The 19,659-nt window shown below is 42.8% G+C and overlaps 2 protein-coding genes across 5 annotated transcripts in view; one reads left to right on the top strand and one right to left on the bottom strand.

The window, feature by feature from the left end:
* The first annotated feature begins 5,580 nt into the window (after nt 1–5,580).
* On the top strand, nt 5,581–7,818 carry CRH (corticotropin releasing hormone). The gene is made up of 2 exons (XM_003797238.3): nt 5,581–6,011; nt 6,698–7,818. Exon 2 carries the CDS (start codon nt 6,712–6,714, stop codon nt 7,303–7,305), a length of 594 nt encoding a protein of 197 aa, XP_003797286.1. The 5' UTR covers nt 5,581–6,011; nt 6,698–6,711; the 3' UTR covers nt 7,306–7,818.
* Nucleotides 7,819–8,948: 1,130 nt separating this feature from the next.
* Nucleotides 8,949–19,659, bottom strand: part of TRIM55 (tripartite motif containing 55) — a 43,736-nt gene continuing 33,025 nt past the window's right edge. For 3 of the 4 annotated variants that reach the window (XM_003797237.3, XM_003797235.3, XM_012809811.2), the window contains one exon: nt 8,949–9,974. In XM_003797237.3, the coding sequence (XP_003797285.1) occupies nt 9,964–9,974 (11 nt within the window). In that variant the 3' untranslated portion in view covers nt 8,949–9,963. The remainder of the gene's footprint in view (nt 9,975–19,659) is intronic. The other variant, XM_003797236.2, reaches the window with a different exon arrangement.

Here is a 19,659-nt window from a genome sequence, read left to right as displayed (position 1 = left end):
ATTACTTAAAGGTGCAAGGGTAAGATGTATAAGAATACAAAGCAGATTTTTAGGGGTGAGGAATGAGGAATGAATAGAAAGTTTGGCATATCTCCTTGACAGAGTAACATACAATCTCACTCTGTCCTCCTGGGTAGAGCACCATGGAGTCATAGCTCACAGCAACCTCAAACTCTTAGGCTTAAGTATTATTCCTCTTGCCTCAGCCTCCCAAGTAGCCTGGACTACAGGCATCCGCCACCACACCCGGCCATTTTTTCTATTTTTAGTAGAGACGGGGTCTTGCTCTTGTTTAGGTTAGTCTGAAACTCCTGAGCTCAAGGGATCCTCCTGTCTCAGTCTCCCAGAGTACCAGGTTTACACACGGGAGCCACTGTGCCAGGCCAAAAAGATGCCATTTAAATATAGAAAAATGTTTGAGATATAATTTTTAGTGGAACAAAGTAGATTATAAAATTTTAGTCACAAATGTTATTTATTATTTCAGGATGATAAACTTATGGGGAATTTTTCTATACTTCATTCATTCAACAGATTTTCTATATTTCATTAGTTTAAGAGCTGACTGGGTGTCTACCATACTGTGGGCAAAAGAATAGATATGGCAACTTACGAAGACAAGACCCGACCACACAGTTAGCAGCCCAACAAGGGGGTACATATTGTACTAGAAATTGTAACAAAATGTGAGTTTTATGATGAAGAATATTCACGATGTTAGGAAAATAAAAAGCATAGTTCCTAAAACTCATCTAGGAATCAGGGGAATCTGGGAATGTTTTCTTTGACAAATTACTTTGTAATTAATTGATTAATTCATATAAATGAGAAATAAAAATTGTATGTTACTTATGGTGTACAACATGTTTTGATGCCTATGTACAATGTGGAATGGCTAACTGAAGCTAATTAACATATCCATTACCTAGCATACCATTTCTTTGTGGTAACAAAGAAATTTACTCTTTTTTTTAAGACAGAGTCTTACTATGTCACCCTGGGTAGAGTGCCATGGGGTCACAGCTCACAGCAACCTCAAGGTCTTGGGCTTACGTAATTCTTTTGCCTCAGCCTCTCACGTAGCTGGGACTACAGGCGCCCACCACAACACCTGGCTATTTTTTGGTTGCAGTTGTCATTGTTGTTTGGCAGGTCCAGGCTGGATTCGAACCCGCCAGCTTCTGTGTATGTGGCTGGCACCCTACCCACTGAGCTACAGGCACTGAGCCAAAATTTATACTCTTAATTAATTACTTTTAAGTTTTAATATAGGAGTTATTTTTTTTTTTTGTAGGAGACATTCACTCCTAAGTAAAACTGTTATTTTAGTATATAAAGACTATGAGCTTGGGAAAAATACTCAAGGGAAACAACAAAAAAAATGACTGTGATTATCTTTAGTTTCTGGTAATCTGAGTAGTTTTATGTTTTTCTTTCTACTTTTCTAATTTTTCTAAGTTTTCTACAGTGAGAGTGTTTGGCTTTGTTAATGAGGAAAGACTAGAGAGTTACTGTTACAATTAACAGTGAGATATTTTGCTGTTTGAGAGTCTGTCCTTAACCCACCTGTGGAAGCAGAAGGCACAGGTCTATCTGTCTATCTAAAGAACAGTTGCAAACAATTCCCAAAACACATGTCCACCCTAGGCATTTTTGACGGCTGTCATTAGAGATGGTACATTCATTTCAACAAACGTTTTAGTCAGCCAACCTGGGGACTATTTGTTTGCCATGAGCTTTGCTAATAGAAATGATGGTACAAGAAGATAGATGCAGGTGACAGAAATATGCCCAGTAGTTCTTTATTATTTCTGGTATTTCTTTATTCATTAGACTGTTATGCCATGTCTACTTAAATTATCTATACCCTACATTGTGTTGTTATTAAAAAATATGATTTCAGACATGAATTATCCCTGTTTTTGTGCCCCTGTTTCTTTTTTTCCCCCCTCAGATTAATATGAGGGTACAAACCATTAGGTTATAGAGTTTACACATGTAAGGTTAAAGTCCAAGTTGTAGCCATGTCCTTCACCTAGGGAATGTGCCATATATCCAGGGAATGTGCCATATATCCATGCATTGAACCTGTTGGGTGGGGACCAAGTGAATCCCCTTCCCCCTTCTCCAATTTATTTGAGTTTTTCTCTCTTGTGGGTCTATGATTATTAATATCCTAGTTTCAAATTGGCATTGAGCACTTGTGATGCTTGTTTTTCCATTCTTGTGATACTTAGGAGAATGTTCTCCAAATCCACCCAGGTTGTTACAAATGATTTAAAAAATCCCATTTTTGGCTCGGTGACTGTGGCTCAAGTGGCCACATACACCTAAGGTGGTGGGTTCGACTCCAGCCCGGGCCCACCAAAACAACAATGATGGCTGCAACCAAAAAATAGCCGGGTGTTGGGGCAGGTGCCTGTGGTCCCAGCTACTTGGGAGGCTGAGGCAGGAGACTCGCTTGAGCCTAGGAGTTGGAAGTTGCTGTGAGCTGTGATGCCACAGTACTCTACCCAGGGGGACAGCTTGAGGCTCCTGTCTCAAAAAAAAAAAAAATCCCATTTTTATGGTTAAATAGTACTGCATGATACACATATACCAGAGTTTATTAGTCTCTTCATGTGTTAATGGGCACTTGGGTGCCCATCTCTTGGGTTTCTACATCTCTGCAGTTGTGAACTGAGCTGCTATGAATATTTGGGTGCAAAGTTTCTTGTGGCAGAATGTCTTTTTTTCATTTGGGTAAATGCCTAGTGGTGGGATTTGGGGGTCAAACGGTAGGTCTGCTTTTAACTCTTTGAGGAGTCTTCATACTTCTTTCCATAGAGGCTGTACTAGTTTGCAGTCCCACCCACAGTGCGTGAGTCTTCCCTTCTCTCCACACCCACACCAGCAACTGTTGCTTGGGGACCTCGTGATATGGTGTGCCCATGTCTCTTGGATTATGTTTCTAAGTTCTAAAAGTGTTGAATTTGGTTCTCTAATGACTTTGTTCAAGTAGTTACTCCCACATGTAAGATCAGATCTGTCAGTGGTGACTTTTATGGACCGGGTATTCAGTTTACTAACTGTACATATAAGTTCTTTGCAGTAGGTTATTTCTCTAATCACAGTTTATATCATAATTTCAAGAACCTCTCTTACCTTCTATACTTTACCAAAAGATTATTTTTTTCAAAAGTCAGCTAAGGCAGAATAATCAAGTTAATGCATTTTAAGTTGGTAATACATTTAAAACTCATGTAATAATCACAAGATTCAACTGAAAGGTAAATTGCTGCGTGTGCACACAGAGACTTAAAACCAGGTGTCAGGGACATCAGCATGCAGAGAGAATCTCTGTGTTCTCATGCCTTAGGAGATTTACCAGTATAAGGAAAGTCTAAGAAAAGGCACACCAAGATTGGTGTGTGAATATGTTGCTTTATCGAAATTCATTTTCTCACCTCAATTTGTTCATGTGCTGGAAAAGAAAGTTCAAAGGGTATGCTACATTATTCAAGTCATATGGACTGGTAATCAAAAGAACTGAGTTCTAATTCTGACTTCACCACTAACTAGCTGGGGGTGACTAGGTACGTCACTTAACTTCTCTGTTCCTTATTTAAACCAAGTGATTGTTTCAAGTCATTTCTAATGTGAGCATTAGATGATTTACTAATTTCTGGTAAATTGTGGTGAGAAGGGGTTGCCCTGAGCAGCCCTTTTTCCTCTGGCATTAAGGAGCCACTTTGGCCCCCCCAGTGACCTACTCCAGGAGAACCTCACAGCAAGGACTCAACAGTGATGAGGAGCTGCACTCACTTAACACCCTTAGAAGGCCCAGCGGTGGAGATCTGAAAGGGGATTTGGTTAGTCAGAGCCCAAAGCTTGTGTGTCTCCTCTGGAAAAACCTTCTAGAGCTCCCCAGCTAACCTCAAGGTCATATCTCTGTCCTGGTTCCTCTTCTGTGTCCATTTATTGCAAATTTCTACTTCCAAGTCAACTTTTCACCTCCAGATTGACATCCAAGCTGAAATCTGCTAACAGAGACGGAGAAAGGGTCATAAAGGAAAGTAAAGTAAAATATTGATTTTAAGTTGTATTTCAACTTTAAAAAAAAAGCCTACAACAATAAAAACGAAAGCTCCATATGCTACCCTACCACTGTAGACACAGCTTTCCTTCAGAAGCTCAACCATTTTTCATAATCATGATCTCCTATTAAGAACTCATATCCTTCCCAGTAGGCGCGTTTCTTTTCCTGTTCTCTATGTCAGAAGTACATAACATACTGCAGTGATCCAGCTACGGGCTGGCTTCTCTGGAAACTGTCAGCATTCTCTCTCTGCTTTCCTTTTGTTTCTAAGAGCAGTTGTGGATTGGTAGCGACCCAAAATAGGAATTGAAATATGCATGGTATCATTTGTCATTTTAGCTACAAAAGAAGCAGAGGTAACCAGAAATAAGGAATGGGAAATTTCTGATAAACAACTCTGATGGTTCTCTAGAAGCCGAATCGAATCACAGATACCAGAGTTTGGAAATGAATTTTGAATTGCAGAATTAGAGGTAACTGCCTCCCACCTATGTGATAGTGTCAAATCAACTCAAAATTTGGGTGTGGTTTTATAGGCTTAGCCTTTCATTCTGTGAGAGTCCCTGAGAGTATTTATTTATTTATCAGGCTCACCTAGAGCACATCTGAATTTGGGAATAGAAATGATAAAAATAGCAAGATAAGTGCCCCTGATGTGAATACCATCATGGATGCTAGTAGTATTTGGGGGTGAAATGAATGAGATTACCCTTTTACAGACTCAACATTCATCAACAAAAATGTGCAACTGAATGAATTCAGCCCTGTTATCAAGCAGCGTAAGCCTGTTCCAACATAAACATAGAATAGGAAGTTAGAATGAATGCCTCTCTCCCTGGGTTTGCACCGAGTAGGCTAAGTAAAGATTGTTTAACTCAGGCACATCTCACTGTCCCTCTCTCTTTAATTTGGGAACAGAAAAGTCCACAGTTAATTTCAAATTCTGAGGGGAGAAACAAAGGAGGGACAGTGAGATTCTGAGAGACCCTGACATCTTTGCTGTGCTCCTAACCTGGATTTGTGTGCCCCTTTATCTTGGGGGTAGTAGCTCTCGTCATCATTTGAAAAACTTGAGCTGCTTTGTAAGAGACTTAATTGGTCCTGCCTCTGTGGACTCAAAATTCCTTTATCTGCTCTCAGGAGGAAAAAGCAGATAAGTTTAAAAGGTGGATGCTCCTGCCCTCCCATCTCCTGATTCTTCATTCTTCTCCAGGCAGAAAGATGGTGGGACTCTTTGCCTTGAGGAAGGGGGTATTTTCAGACACCCAGGGATTGTCAGAGACAACTTGTCAGAGATGTTAGAAGGGACAGGAGATCCACTCCCTCCACCTGGCTGCTGCTCTCCTGGCAGGACTGCATTGGGAGGCCTCCCTCCCTTCTCCTTTCCCCTTGCTCCTGCCGTTTGCTGTCTTTTTTCCAACCCCTCTTTTGGCCTTTCATAGTAAGAGGTCAGTATGTTTTCACACTTGGGAAATTTCATTCAAGAATTTTTGTCAATGGACAAGTCATAAGAAGCCCTTCCATTTTAGGGCTCGTTGACGTCACCAAAAAGGCGATAAATATCTGTTGATATAATTGGATGTGAGATTCAGTGTTGAGATAGCAAAACTCTGCCCCTCGCTCTTTGGCAGGGCCCTATGATTTATGCAGGAGCAGAGGCAGCACGCAATCGAGCTGTCAAGAGAGCGTCAGCTTATTAGGCAAATGCTGCGTGCTTTCTGAAGAGGGTCGACGCTATAAAATCCCACTCCAGGCTCTGGTGTGGAAAAACTCCGAGCCCAAGTCTCTTGAGAGACTGAAGGGAGAGAGGAGAGAGAGAGAAAAAAAGAGACGGGGAACAGGAAGGAGAAGGAAAGAAAAGCTCCAGAGAAAGCCCCAGAGACTTCTCTGCAGAGAGGCGCAGCCCCGGCTCACCTGCGCAGCGCCTGGGAAGGTAGGAGCACCTGACGGACGGCGCCGCCAACTTGTGGTGCGCGCGGTGGGCTGGTGCCCGGGGCAGGCGTGTGTGTGCGTGTGTGTTCGCTGACTGTGCCTTAAGATTCCAATAGTAGCTGGGATGTAGCAAAAGCAAACTTAGACGGCTGCTTATAGTTAGTTACCCGATCCCCAAGCTGCTCCTGGCTGGTTGTATAAAGGACGTCCCCTGCCCTGATCTATCCTGACCCCCAGAGAAGGAAGCAAGGGTAGGGAGGGAGGGAGGGGAGCCGGAGGCAGTTCTCGATTTGGTAGAAAATGTTTAAATATCCGGAAGGGAGTTGGTCATCGCCAGCGACATCTTACATTTGGAGCTCTTGGCTAGGCTCGGGGGGATCAGTTCTGGGGATACTTAAGAAGAGGACGCAGGGACCGTCCCTTCGGGGTCGCCAAAGAAGGGCCACTCTCTGCCTGGCGAGGGCGTGAGCTTTGGTGCCTAGCGCTGCAGCCGTCCCTTTTCCCGCTCCCTAGGCGCTTCAGCACCGCGGACAGCGCCCACCCGAACCCGCGAGGCCAGAGCCTGGCATGTCTGTGGGTGTCCTGTAGGTAAACCCCGAAAGCACCTCCCAGTGGAGCTGAACTCTGACCAACTCTTCTTTCTCTCTTCCCTTCTCATTCCGCCCTCCGCCCCACTCTGTGCCGCAGCAAGCGCCCCTAACATGCGGCTGCCGCTACTCGTGTCCGCGGGCGTGCTGCTGGTGGCCCTCCTGCCCTGTCCGCCATGCAGGGCCCTCCTCAGCAGGGGGCCAGGCCCCGGAGCCCGAGAGGCTCCGCAGTCCCCCCAGCCCCTGGATTTCTTCCAGCCGCCGCCGCCGCCGCCTCAGTCCGAGCAGCCCCAGCAGCCGCAGCCTCGGCCGGTCCTGCTCCGCATGGGAGAGGAATACTTCCTCCGCCTGGGCAACCTCAACAAGAGCCCCGCGGCTCCCCTGTCGCCCGCCTCCTCGCTCCTAGCCAGCGGCAGCCGCCCCTCGCCGGACCAGGCGGCAGCCAACTTTTTCCGCGTGTTGCTGCAGCAGCTGCTGCTGCCTCGGCGCTCGCTCGACAGCCCCGCGGGTGTCGCGGAGCGCGGCGCCGACAGCGCCCTCGGCGGCCACCAGGAGGCACCCGAGAGGGAGAGGCGGTCTGAGGAGCCGCCCATCTCCCTGGATCTCACCTTCCACCTTCTGCGGGAAGTCTTGGAAATGGCCCGGGCGGAGCAGTTAGCACAGCAAGCTCACAGCAACAGGAAACTGATGGAGATTATTGGAAAATGAAAAGGTGCGTTTGGCCAAAAAAATTCTGTATTTAGCAAAAAAAAAAAAAATTAAAAAAAAATCACACTATTCTGTACCATAACGCTGCTCTGATACCATTTGTTTATTTTTATATAGCTTGAAACATAGAGGATGTACAGGAAGAGAGCCTATTCCCCTTAATTAGCATGCACAAAGTGTATTCATGTGCAGTAACAACACAATGTTATTCCTATTGTCTACTTTTACTTTCCACTTGCAGGTGTCTTTTATTGGTGTTTTAAAGAGAATGTAGATGGGTTGGGGGGGAGACGTTTTGAAGAAGCAGACAGAAGTCACCCAACTGTTTTTGCTAAGGTTTGAGTCAAAGAGAATGCCATTTTCTTGGGTGGGTAAGACAAGATCTGTAAGCTCTTTCAATCAACTTTTTCTTGTTAACGTTTCAGTAATAAAACATCTTTCCAATCCTTGGTCAGTTTGGTTGTGTAAGAGAATGCTGAATATTTATATTTTTAATAAAAGTGGCAAAGGTAATTGTGACTTTATTTTTCTTGTTCAGTGTTCATACATTGCAAATACTCTCAGTTCTTAGCTTCTTCCAAATTGCCTTTACAACAAGGAACAGGCAAAACAAAACTTCCTGCAGTTTATCTTCTACTGAAAATACAAACATGTCAGCTGCTTACATGGATTGTGCAATCGATCACCCTGGGCTCCTCTCTGTGCCTCAGACAACTACTCTGAGGTTGAGTTAAATAATCTGAGTTGCTTCCAGGTCTAATTCTACAAAGGAAAGATCAATTTATAATGATAATAACATTTAACCTTGATTGATTATAAGATGTGAAATAATTGAGGAGAGTAGGGAGAGATGAAAGCAAAAGAGAAGGGTCTTCTAAACTATATGACCAAAATACTACATTTTTTTTCCTATAAGAAAGGCTCACTTTACCAAACTATTACTTTGGTACCATTTCTAAGCTATTTTCCAATGATTACTTCTAATAAGAAAACTTGATAGCATCTCCACTTAGGACATTGAAATTTAATTGTTATGGCACTTGGGAAAAAATATTCTTATAAAGAACACTTTTACCTTAATAACTGCCCAAATACTCTCCACATTTATGCCTATGCCAATTCTAATCATTTTGATTTTTGGCAATATGAACTATTTTTATTCACTTCTAAAACTGAACAGCATGTCTAATTAGTTTTACAATGCATTTTGCTTGTGCTAATTTAGTTATAGCTTAAAAATTCAATCAAATTTTTAATACTTCAAAATCAATTTGTCTGTAATAAAGAGGCTTCTTCCCCTGGGACCCTTGAAATACACTTATCTAATAGATTAATAAGATAATATGAAACACAGAGTAAATCATAAGACTAAGTTAATTAATTAATTAATTAATTTTGAGACAGAGTCTTACTTTGTTGCACTCGGTGGAGTACTGTGGTGTCATAGCTCACAGCAACCTCCAGGTCTTGGGCTTAGGCAATTCTCTTGCCTCAGCCTCCCAAGTATCTGGGACTACAGGCACCACCACAACACCTGGCGAGTTTTTTGTTGCAGTTTGGCTGAGGCCAGGTTCAAACCCACCATCCTCAGTATATGGGGCTGGCGCTCTACCCACTGAGCCACAGGTGCTGCCAAGACTAAGTTTTTAAAAACAGCATTTATTAAAGAGTTCATAAACAGTAAAGTTACACTTATATTCTGAAGGGGGTATTAAGGTGAGACAAATAAAACACGGTTTAAAATACATCTCTATATATTTTAATGTGTGATATGTGTGTACATATATTTAAATACATGCACTTTTTCTATAATTTACCAGATTGGTGCCACAGTAGACACATGAGAAAGCAGACAGTTCCCGCTGAAAGGCCTTTTTAAATTAAAGTGCCTAATGTTACCTAAAACTAAGATTAGGAAGATGTTATAAGAGATGTCCTAGGCTGTCAGCCTCTGGACTGTGAAAGTGTCACCGGATTCAAAGAACATTTCTGGATTTACTATCCCATGACATCTATTATGGAAAAAGAGGAAACCTTTGTGAACCATTTCATAGCTTTGGTCAATGATTTACCTTTTGTCTATATATTGCTAAATCAGTCCCGTCCGAATGGACACTGAATTTCACTGACCACCTGCATTATTAAAGAGGAGAAGGTACATAAGAGCTACTATGATATAATAACAAAAGCCGGTGCCTGTTAGGACGAAAGTGTAGTGCCCACTTTTTTCAACACTTGCTACTTTTTATGACACACACATGTACCACACCTACATAGCCTTCATGTTTCCCACACAATAAAAGATTTGAAAAAGATCAAGTTTCTTTTTTCCAGTGTTTTCTGCAACTATTTTCTCAGAGTATTCTTTTTCCCCAATGTGTTTGATAAGTCATCTGGAATTACAGTTGTTGTTGTTGTTTTTTTTCCTGCAGAAATCCTGTTCAGCGGTCCCTTTCATTATCTGTATCATAGTAATCCACCTAGGTTCCCCGCTGCCTGTGCGCATCTCAGCCGGGCAGGCACAGCAGCAGCAGTTGGAATGAATGTCATTCATTTAGGGAGTTCAACCAGGAAAAGGAGAAGACATGGCGAGCTGGCTCAGAGTCAGCTCCATTCCCACTCCCAGAAGCTGCAGCCTGTCCCTGGAGGGGAGGGGTTTCAAATCCAATCTGCAACAGGAGAAAAAAGAGAATCAGAGAAGGAAGCTGGTCCTTTTTAGATTGGCCCAGTCACTTTTTTACTGAGAAGAAAGGATAATAATAATAATAGTTATTATTATCATTATATGGGGCATACTTACAGGCTGTCCCAACAGTTGCCATGCATAAGGAAAATGGGAAATCGTAGCTATATGTCCTTTTATGTATAAAATAATCATTACAAAATTTTACAAGGAGGTGGCCAACAGGTAAAGCATATTTTGTAAAATTTTGTAATGAATATTTCGTAATTAAAGGTACATTTAGCTATAATTTCCCATGTGCCTATGTCTAGTGACTGTTGGGACACCCTGTATTATTGGGGATGGGAAGAAAACTCAGGTTATCTTGGCTGTGGCCAAGAGCCATGAAAATAATTCACACTCACGATACACAAAGAAGCAAAAGTAGTACATGCAGTGGAGGGAAGCTCTTGGGGAAAAGAATCCAGCCTACTTTTTACAAAAAATCCACTTATACAGAAACGTCTCACTGACACTAACGGAAATTTGGGTTGACAGAAGCTTTCAAAATAAAAACAAATCCCTAATTTAACTGACTTGCTATACCATGTGACATTTCGGGGCCTATTAAAGTAATCCCTCCACTGCTAAAGTAAGAAGTTTATATTTATTATATGTGTGTATATATATATATATATATATGTGTGTATATATATTACCAAGGTTATATACCCTTAGTATAATTTTTAAAAAACTGCGGCTTGTTTGGGGCAAATCAAGAAGGAATTTTTTTCTCTAGTTAATACAATCAAATGAGAACATCTATATCAAATCAAATCTAATACCAACTATTTCTAAAGAGATAACTATGTTTTATAAATACCTGACAGACACAAATTATGATTCTGAATTAATTATTAACCTAATCTGAATAAGTAATATTTTATTCATGTTGTTATGGGTTTTAAAAATAACTTAATGGAATGAGGGACAATCATAAAAGGAAGTCTTGCTGAAATACAGTTTAATTTTATAAACTCAAACTCTTTCTTTTTAAAGGTACCATGACAAACAGTTCCTCCCAGGAGAACGGAGGATAAATGAGCAGACACATTCTGAGGATGTTGCCGGTAACACTATTGCAACAAATTAGAATGCCACTGATTTCAAAGCAATGAGGTAGCCAGGCGCATTCAGCTCAGAAGCCCCAGGCGATTTTATGAAGCCCATGAAGCTGAATGGACGGTATCTGGCACAGACAAAGCAGAACTTTGTTAAGGATGTCGTTTTGTTACCACTCACTAATAGTTTTGACAGAAAAGTAAGTTCTTGGCTTGCACTTCATCAGATGTTACCCTAAACGTATGTCTGGGGATGGGAGGTCAAGAGCAATAAAATTACCCCACGTCCTGACGGCTTTGGGACCACGCCTCACTCACTCTGTCACCTTGCTCTCTGCTGGGAAGTTAAGCAGGGCCATGAAAGTATACTAGCCACAGTGGGAAAAAACTTCAGTATGGAGTGTTCTGTGAAGGAGTACTTGAGACATGAAGGGAAATTGGGCTTTTTGAAATTACTAGATTCTACCGGTAAGGGGTTAGATTCCTCAATGTCCTTGAAACTGAAGTGGAATAAACATCATCGTGACAGAATCTGGTGCCTATTCGTACAGATTAAACTCTTCTTTTCCTCACCATAGCCACTTCGCCCTCACTAATCCTAAGAAACCTGCAAGCACACACAGAAAACATGTGACCTGGGTGTGTCACTGATACTTTTCTAACCATTCAGTAGGAGTGAATTCTGCCTGCGGGAACAGACCATCAGGGTCCGTTTTATAGCCTCTTTTTTTTCAGAAGCACTTTCTAATCTAGAGGAAAATTCCATGACAGCTGTTCTCAAATATCTCAAAGGTGAAACAAGTCGGGTAAGATATTTCTCCAGAAGTGTAGAATCTCTGGGAAACTGCTGGTAGCTAGCAAGCTACTGGCACTGCTTTTGCAATGTGCGGACATTTGTATGCTTTTCTGTACTAGAGATTAAAATCTATCTTCCACTTAAAATGTTTTAGTTGTTGATACCCTGTAGCCTTCAAAATTTGAGCTTAAATCGTTTGGGTTTGCTTCTCCTACACCCTCACGCTGCCCTGCAGTTATTAGGGTTTCCTGCCAACAATATGGACTGATGTTATTTTCCAGAGAAGAAAAGCCAGCACCAGAGAGGGGACAGGAGTAGAGATTATCTTGAGTATCTTTAGATGATGACACCACTGCCTTGGTCTTGTTTATATAAACTAAGAACCTGCAAACTACCATCTCAGCAGGGAAGTTCTATGCAAAGAGGGTTAACCTAGTCTCACTTCTCAGACCAGCCACTTGCTGGCTATATGACTTGGACAAGTTACTTAACCTCTCTGAGCCTTAGTTTTTTCTTTTATAAAATAAAGATGAGAGCCTACTTAGACTGAATAAAGTACTACACATATCCCAGGTTCAAAACCTGGACAGAAAAAAAAAAAAAGTAAGACACAGAAAGCACTTTACACATTCCTCACTTACATTACGTCTTTCCTTCTTTCCTCCTTGCCTGCCCACCCTCCCCCTTTCTCTTTCCCTCCTGCCCTTTCTTTCTTACAACAGTGGAGAGACCCCTTGGCCATGCAGAATCACCTGGGGGCTGCTTAAGGCAAGCTGTACACAACAGCACTGACCCCAGTAAGGAAATGCAGTCACATCTGCAATCTCATCTTTACAGACTTAGACATTATTTAAATGATTTAATTCCTGTGGTGTCTTGTAATCATGGCCATCTATGACACTGTCCAGTGGATCTCCAGAGGCCCAACTTCATACACAAATACCTCATCATAGAAGGAAGAGTTAAAGATCTAGAAACCTCCTTTCTAGAAGCACAGCCCATCAAATCAAAAGCAGACAGTTTTCCTATAGCATTCCCCAAATGGAACTGTATATGTGTGTCTCTTCAAATAGTTTTCTAAATGCAGGCTGTCCATTGTCACAGGAAGTCCTCTTTCTTGGGAATACTGATGTCCCATGAAGCTGAACAAAGGCAGAGAGTTACAAACACCGATCTTCTCCGTCTGCATTTGAGCCTGCCCTGCGTTCCAGAGTAGTCTGCAGTGTTCAAGAAGGCAAAGGATTGTTCCCTCCATGTTACATGTGTTAACAATGGATACACTTTCTAACAAATTAGGGGACTTCGTCATCCTGGGAACATCTTAGCCCACTACACACCCAGGCTCCATGGTAGAGCCTGATTCTCCTGGGCTATGAACCTGAATAACATGACACTGCACTGAGTACTGTGGGCAAATGTAACCGAGTGGTAAGACTTTCTAGATCTAAACATAGTAAAAGGCAATGTAAAAGTATAGTATAAGAGATTGTAAAAAAAGGTACACCTGTTAGGGCAGCTTCATTACAATCTTACGGGACGTCGTCGTACTTGAAGTTCATCACTGACCACAAGGTGGTTATGCAGCACTCTGCTGTATTTCTAAATTTCACACATTTTCCTTAGGTGACAAAACAAACATACAACCGTCATTCAACACTGTGCTCTGTCCCTATGAGGCTACAGATGATTAGATCGATATGACTTTGAGTCACAAATGAAAATGGTAAGTTGACTGGGGGGGCATTTCCCTCTGTCTCGGCTGTCAGAGGCAATTCAGTCAGGATGTACCAAGGACCCACTGGAAGGGGGTGATACACTTCTGCTCAGAAGAAAATCTACTTTTCTTAGGGAAGCTTGACCAGGATTTTCTGGGTATTCATGAACCAGACTCACTCAGAAACACAAAATATTTTTTCCCTCCAATTTTTTTTCTGTTACTATGAAATGTCCTTTAACAGGAAAAGTTAATGATGGGAGGGTATTACCTCACTGCACAAAAGAGCAGGGGGAAGGAAGGGCCTTGAGCCCAGAGCTGCGTGCTGTGCAGACATCACTCTTGACAACTCATGCCATCTAGAAGCATTTCTTGTTGATGGGGATTACGGAGCATGCATTCTGTCAGGGGCTTGTGGCCACCTGTCACTGTGCACAGGACAGTTCCAGGTTACAGACAGTGTTTACCTGACCTGAATCGTGCATCTGTGCAACATTTTGAAAAAAACATGAAAGCATTAAAAATCCAGGAGTGAGGATGTGGTAAAATTGGGACTCTTGTGCTCTGGTGGTCAAAATGTAAAACCGTCCATAGCAGATGCTATAGAACATAGTATAGAGGGTCCTCAAACAATTGAACAAAGGTACCATATGATCCAGAAATTCCACTTCTGAGTATGTACTCAAAAGAATTAAAGGCAGGAACTAATGCATTTGTTTGCACACCAATGTTCACAGCCACAGTATTCGCAACAGCCAAAGTAGAAGAAACTCCAGAGTCCATCCATGGAGAAATGGATAAATAAAATATGGCTCATACACACAGTGGAATATTTTTAACCTTTAAAAAGGAAAGAAATCCTGACACATGCTACACAATATGGATGAAGCTTAGGGACCGTATGTGAAGTGAAATAAGACAGCACAAAAAGACAGTTCTGTAATACTGTGTGATCCCACTTATAGGAAGTACCCAGGGTAGTCAAATTATAGAAATAGAGCGTAAGGCTCAGCACTCATGGCTAGGGCTTTGGCCACATACACACAGGCTGGTGAGTACGAACCCAGCCCAGGCCTGCTAAACAACAATGACAACTACAACCAAAAAATAGTCAAGAGAATTATTTAAGCCCAAGAGTTGGAGGTTGCTGTGAGCTGTGACTCCACGGCACTCTACCCAGGGTGACATAATGAGACTCTGTCTCAAAAAAAAAAGAAAGAAAGAAAGAAAAGAAACAAAAGTAGAAACAGAAAGCAGGATGAGGGTAAAAGGGGCTGGAGGGAGAGGGAAGTGGGGAGTTTTTGTTTAATGGGTACAGAGTTTGGGTTTTGTAAGATGAAAACTTCTGTAAGTTGGTTGCACAACAGTGTGAATAGACTTAATGCTACTGAACTGTACAATTAGAAATAGCTAAGATGGTAAAATCTATGCTGTGTTTTTTATAACAATTAAATTTTTTTTTTTAAAAATCAAGTGATATCACATTAAAGTCTGGATTTGCAGCTTCTCTGGACAAAGCAGAAACTCAGCAACCCAGAATCTGCATAGAGAGCTGAGCAGTGTGGTGAGGTGGGTGGAGGATGCCCCCTCCGGCTCCTGCAGGCCTGACATTTCCTTCGCCTCCCCCACTGCAAACCTGGTTTCAGCTGCCGTTTGTCTGTTGCTGTGCTTAGAGGAGAATTCAGACAAAAGCAAACTACGTTTTGTACTTATGCTTCTGTCCATATCTTTCTGCTACCCGGCCTGGCCTGCTTTTCCATTCATGTTACCTTCTTCTCCTCTAAAAGGCACCTAAGTTTGTAACTCTTAATAATCTATTTTTTAATATAAAAGTGTCAAAAGGAAGTAAAATGCTCAATGGAGACTTGATTTTTATACAAATATGAATTTTTTAAAAGCCAGAGTGTGTCTTATGGCAAGATTCTCAACAATGAGAGCGTGAAACTGCCTGCAAAGTTTGTTTGGGGACAGATGAATCCCGGGCACTTCACATGGGGCTTATGCAGAGTGGGTGCAGTTCGGCTTGGGGTTAATACCAGTAACCCCCTTACCTAAATACATCTTGCCCCACATGAGACACTGATAGCCTGGGTAGCTACGGTTACATTGTTTTTTTAGTGGGCACAAAGAAGAATGAGCTAATTTTCATCAGTGACCACTGACCTCAGGCTGCCTCCATGGTGTGCTGGCGTCAGCCCTCCCCCAGACCATCATTCTCTCTATCACCCGTGATTGCTGCATTGACAAGCCTTGTATTCCCTTCTCACAGGCTCAGCCATGTGATAGTTATCCATCTGAGGCATTTGGGGAACAATAGCTTAATGTATACCACTGCCAGGTAACATTTTACCTAGGAATGCCCATGCCTTATTCTGAGTGGTGACCAATGCCAGGCCATTGAGGAGATATTGGGGGCAGTGAGGCAGCCCCCACATGTAGACTGCCACCTCCTCAATCTCAGAGTGCCACAGTGAATGCCGATCAGAAATTCAATCGGACAGAGCATCTGCTGGGCTCCCATTGCATGCTATATACTGATTTTTCTAGGTCAATTCAAAAGAATCCTTGCCCACCCACACTGAAATCCGTTTGCTTTAAAGGAATGTAGATAAAAAGGGTCAGGCCAGACTCGTGGCTGATGAGTGGACAACCACCCAATTCTATCTCTCTTACACCTGCTGGACTGGATCAGAGAATCAAAGCCAGACACCAGAACAGGCGTGAGCAGGAATGCCAAGCTCATGTTCAGAATGCTTATGCAGAAAGCCCAACCCCAAGCTTTGGCCTGCTCCCCTGCTGAGCATTCCTGAACCTCAGACTCTCGGATGGTTTCAGCATCACAGATTCCTAACTGGAAAGGAGAGCATAGCTAAGGTCCCAGTCAGTCGCTCACTAAGAAGAAACGGAGGCATGGTCTGTGGCTCACAGCCCGGGCTCTGAGCCCTGGAAACTCAGTTAGGCAGCTCCCCCACCATGGGCATTTCCTTCACAGGAATGCCGACCTTTCCGCCTGGGGCTGGGCAATCAAGATGTTAGGAATGAAGCCCAGAGCTGGGAAAATGGGGCACAACCTCCATGAATGCTAGAGGAAGCAGAAAATAGGAACCCCATAAAGAGCTCTGGAAGGAAAACACTCACTAAAAGGTACTTTTTCTTGGGAGGATTTATAGCCCTATACACTGAGCGAATGAGGGGTGGGTGAAGAGAATTGATTTGGGGGCCATCAGCTGCTTCCTTCTCAGAAACCAGAGTAAATTTCCAGAGGCTTATCAGATAAAAAGAGATTAAACTCCCTCACTTTTTCTTAAACCAGAGGAAGAAGGAATGGTGTGTTCTGTTTGGTATGTTTCAAACATGATATCTAGGAATTGAGGGGGTTAGAGTAGTGGGGAGCAGGTGACGGATAATGATGCCGCAGACTGGCAAAAACATAAAGCCAGTCTTCTAATTAGCGGTGGTTCTGACAATTGTGTGTTCTCGCTCACTCTGAAAAAACAAAACAAACAAACAAACAAAAAAATTGAATTGCAAAGAATTAGATCATGAATTCTTCACAGACGGGGCTTCTTTACCCCGTGTTAGGCAAAGGCCCCAAACAAGGTTGTCCTCAATGGCAAGCTCCTGGGCTCAGTGGGGAGAGCACCCGCCACATACACCGAGGCTGGCAGGTTCAAAACTGGCCTGGGCCAGTTAAACAACAATGACAACTGCAACAAAAAAATAGCCAGGTGTGGTGACAGGCACCTGTTAGTACCAGCTACTCCTAGGGAGGATGAGGCAAGAGAAGTCCAAGAGTTTGAGGTTGCTGTGAGCTGTGATACCATGGCATTCTACCAAGGGTGACAAAGCGAGACTCTGTCCAAAGAACATAAAAAGTTATCCTCAAATATCATTGGGCCTGCGATGATATTATTTCACCCAGTTTATATATGAGAAAATTCAGAGGTGGGAAGTTTGGGGATCTTGCTCAAAGTAAGGTCAAGTGCTGGCTGAGAGTTAACAGTGACCACAAATCCAGAGGGAAAAGGGGCAGCTGGTGCTCCTGTGTGTGTGAGACTCCGGGGACCGGCCAGCCCCCCGGGAAGGCAGATGGAGTGGCAGGTGGGTCTGCAGCAGGGAACGCAACTAAAGGATGAGGCCGCTCTCATCTGCATGGACAGCCCCTTCCCTGCAAGTGCCCGGATATTGCTTCCGTGCTCTGTGTTAGCTGTGCCCATCTGTCACAGGAGGTGAGTAAAAGGAGAGGATGTCTGGCCACACTGATTTTCTCCTCCGTCCTACCTACCCAGGTGAAGCGGGGCTTTACTCACTTTCCTTAGATGCTGGCACAGCTCCTATTCTATGGCGCACCACACTCTGTGCAGGACAAAAGATCAGAAAGCAGCATGCTCCCAGCTGCTCTGTGACCCTGAGCAAGCCAGGCACCCTGTAAGACCCTCGTTTTCTCCCACTCTAAAATAGGGACTTCTGACCATTCCTGTGAAAGAGCGCAGTTGTGAGGTTTAAATTAGAAGACTTCTCTGAAAGACTCTGGAGATGATACAGAAATGTACATGAAGTAAAGACCCTCCCTGGGCCCTGGCTCCTTCAGACGCACTCACACAATGGTCGATTAATCTTCAACTCCATGGGCCGTGTCGGGGGAAAGGTGTGTCATGGAAATCACGGAGTTACACAAATAAAGATAGAAAAAAAGTCACAGGATGTACAACGCTAAAAAGGGTCTTAGGTTGAGTTAGAATAACAAACAATTTAAAAACACAGAAAGCAAAGCTCAAATAGCTATGTCATAATAATTCCCCAGAGAGCTCTCCCCACACCCGTGTTCGCAGAATCAGGCAGCTATGGACACAGGTTGCCAGGAGAAATGAATCCATTATACGCGTACTGCTCCCAATTTACATTGGGTTTCCCTCGCCCTAATGGATACATCCGTTTTCGCTTAGCTTTCTATTAAAGGATGTTATTTGATCCTGAGAAGTGTAGTTGATAGTTTTAGTATTGATTTTCTCTCTCTTTTTCTTTCTTTCTTTCTTTTTCTTTCCTTCTAGTAAAACATCCAAATTCTTAGTTACTAGGATATCACTTTCCCAGGAAAGGGGGGGGAAAGCCTAGAAATTAAAATTGCAGTTGTAGGATACAAATGAAAAAGCATTACTAATGTTAATGTAGTGGTCTCATTAAACCTTACTTGTTAAGAAAATAGTTACTCTTTTCCACAGTTTTTTCCTGGGAATGCATTTCACTATCATAACTTCTTATAATTTCCAGGATTAGTAAGTCCTAGACGATGTTTTGCAGTAAATGTAGGCCAGTTCTGAGCACTGATCAGTTTTCTATTTTTGTCACGTCAGGGAATGGCTGGCATATCCCTGATTTGTAAGCTTGGATCTCCTAATTCGTGAAACAGGAAGCAATCACTCTTAGGAGAGATTTCTGTTTGATAGTTTGACACCCTGAAGCCTTCAATTAAATTTAGAGAACACAGTTAAATTTTCATTCACTTCAGTTTGCTTTGGAAAATTAAATGGATCATTTCAAAGACCATAGTCATACTCATGGGAAATCATGTTCTTGGTCTCTTGTTTTTAACGCTCTATAATATCATGTGATTAATCTTGCTCAGGAAAGTAGCTTCCCAGCCCTCTAGACACCTGCATCTCTCACCTCTCCATCTCTCGAACAGCCAGAATGGATGTTTGTGCTTGAACTCAGAAGGTATGGTTTGATCTTACAGATCATCTGTGTACAAATGGTTGTCTCTTTTTGCCTATTACACCTGGTGGAGGTGCAGGGCTCTGCTGTGGCCCATTGTTCATCCTGGTTTAGAAAAATAAGAATATTTTCAAGGAGACTAAATCTTGGATGATGAGAAACTTCACTCAAGACCTGGGGACACACGTGTGGGTTTCTGAGAGCCTAGGAAAACGCTGGTCTTCAAGAGGTAAAAGATTCTTTGTGAGAAACCATAGGTCTCTCTGTCCCTCCTTCTCTTTCTTCCTCCCTTCCTCCTTCCATTTTTCTTCTCTTTTCCTTCCCTCCCCTCCCACTTTCTTTAATG

This window comes from Otolemur garnettii, unplaced genomic scaffold, assembly GCF_000181295.1.
Source record: "Otolemur garnettii isolate 467f Iridium unplaced genomic scaffold, OtoGar3 scaffold00113, whole genome shotgun sequence".
Taxonomy (NCBI): Eukaryota; Metazoa; Chordata; class Mammalia; order Primates; family Galagidae; genus Otolemur; species Otolemur garnettii.
This window is presented reverse-complemented; position numbering and strand designations above follow the sequence as displayed.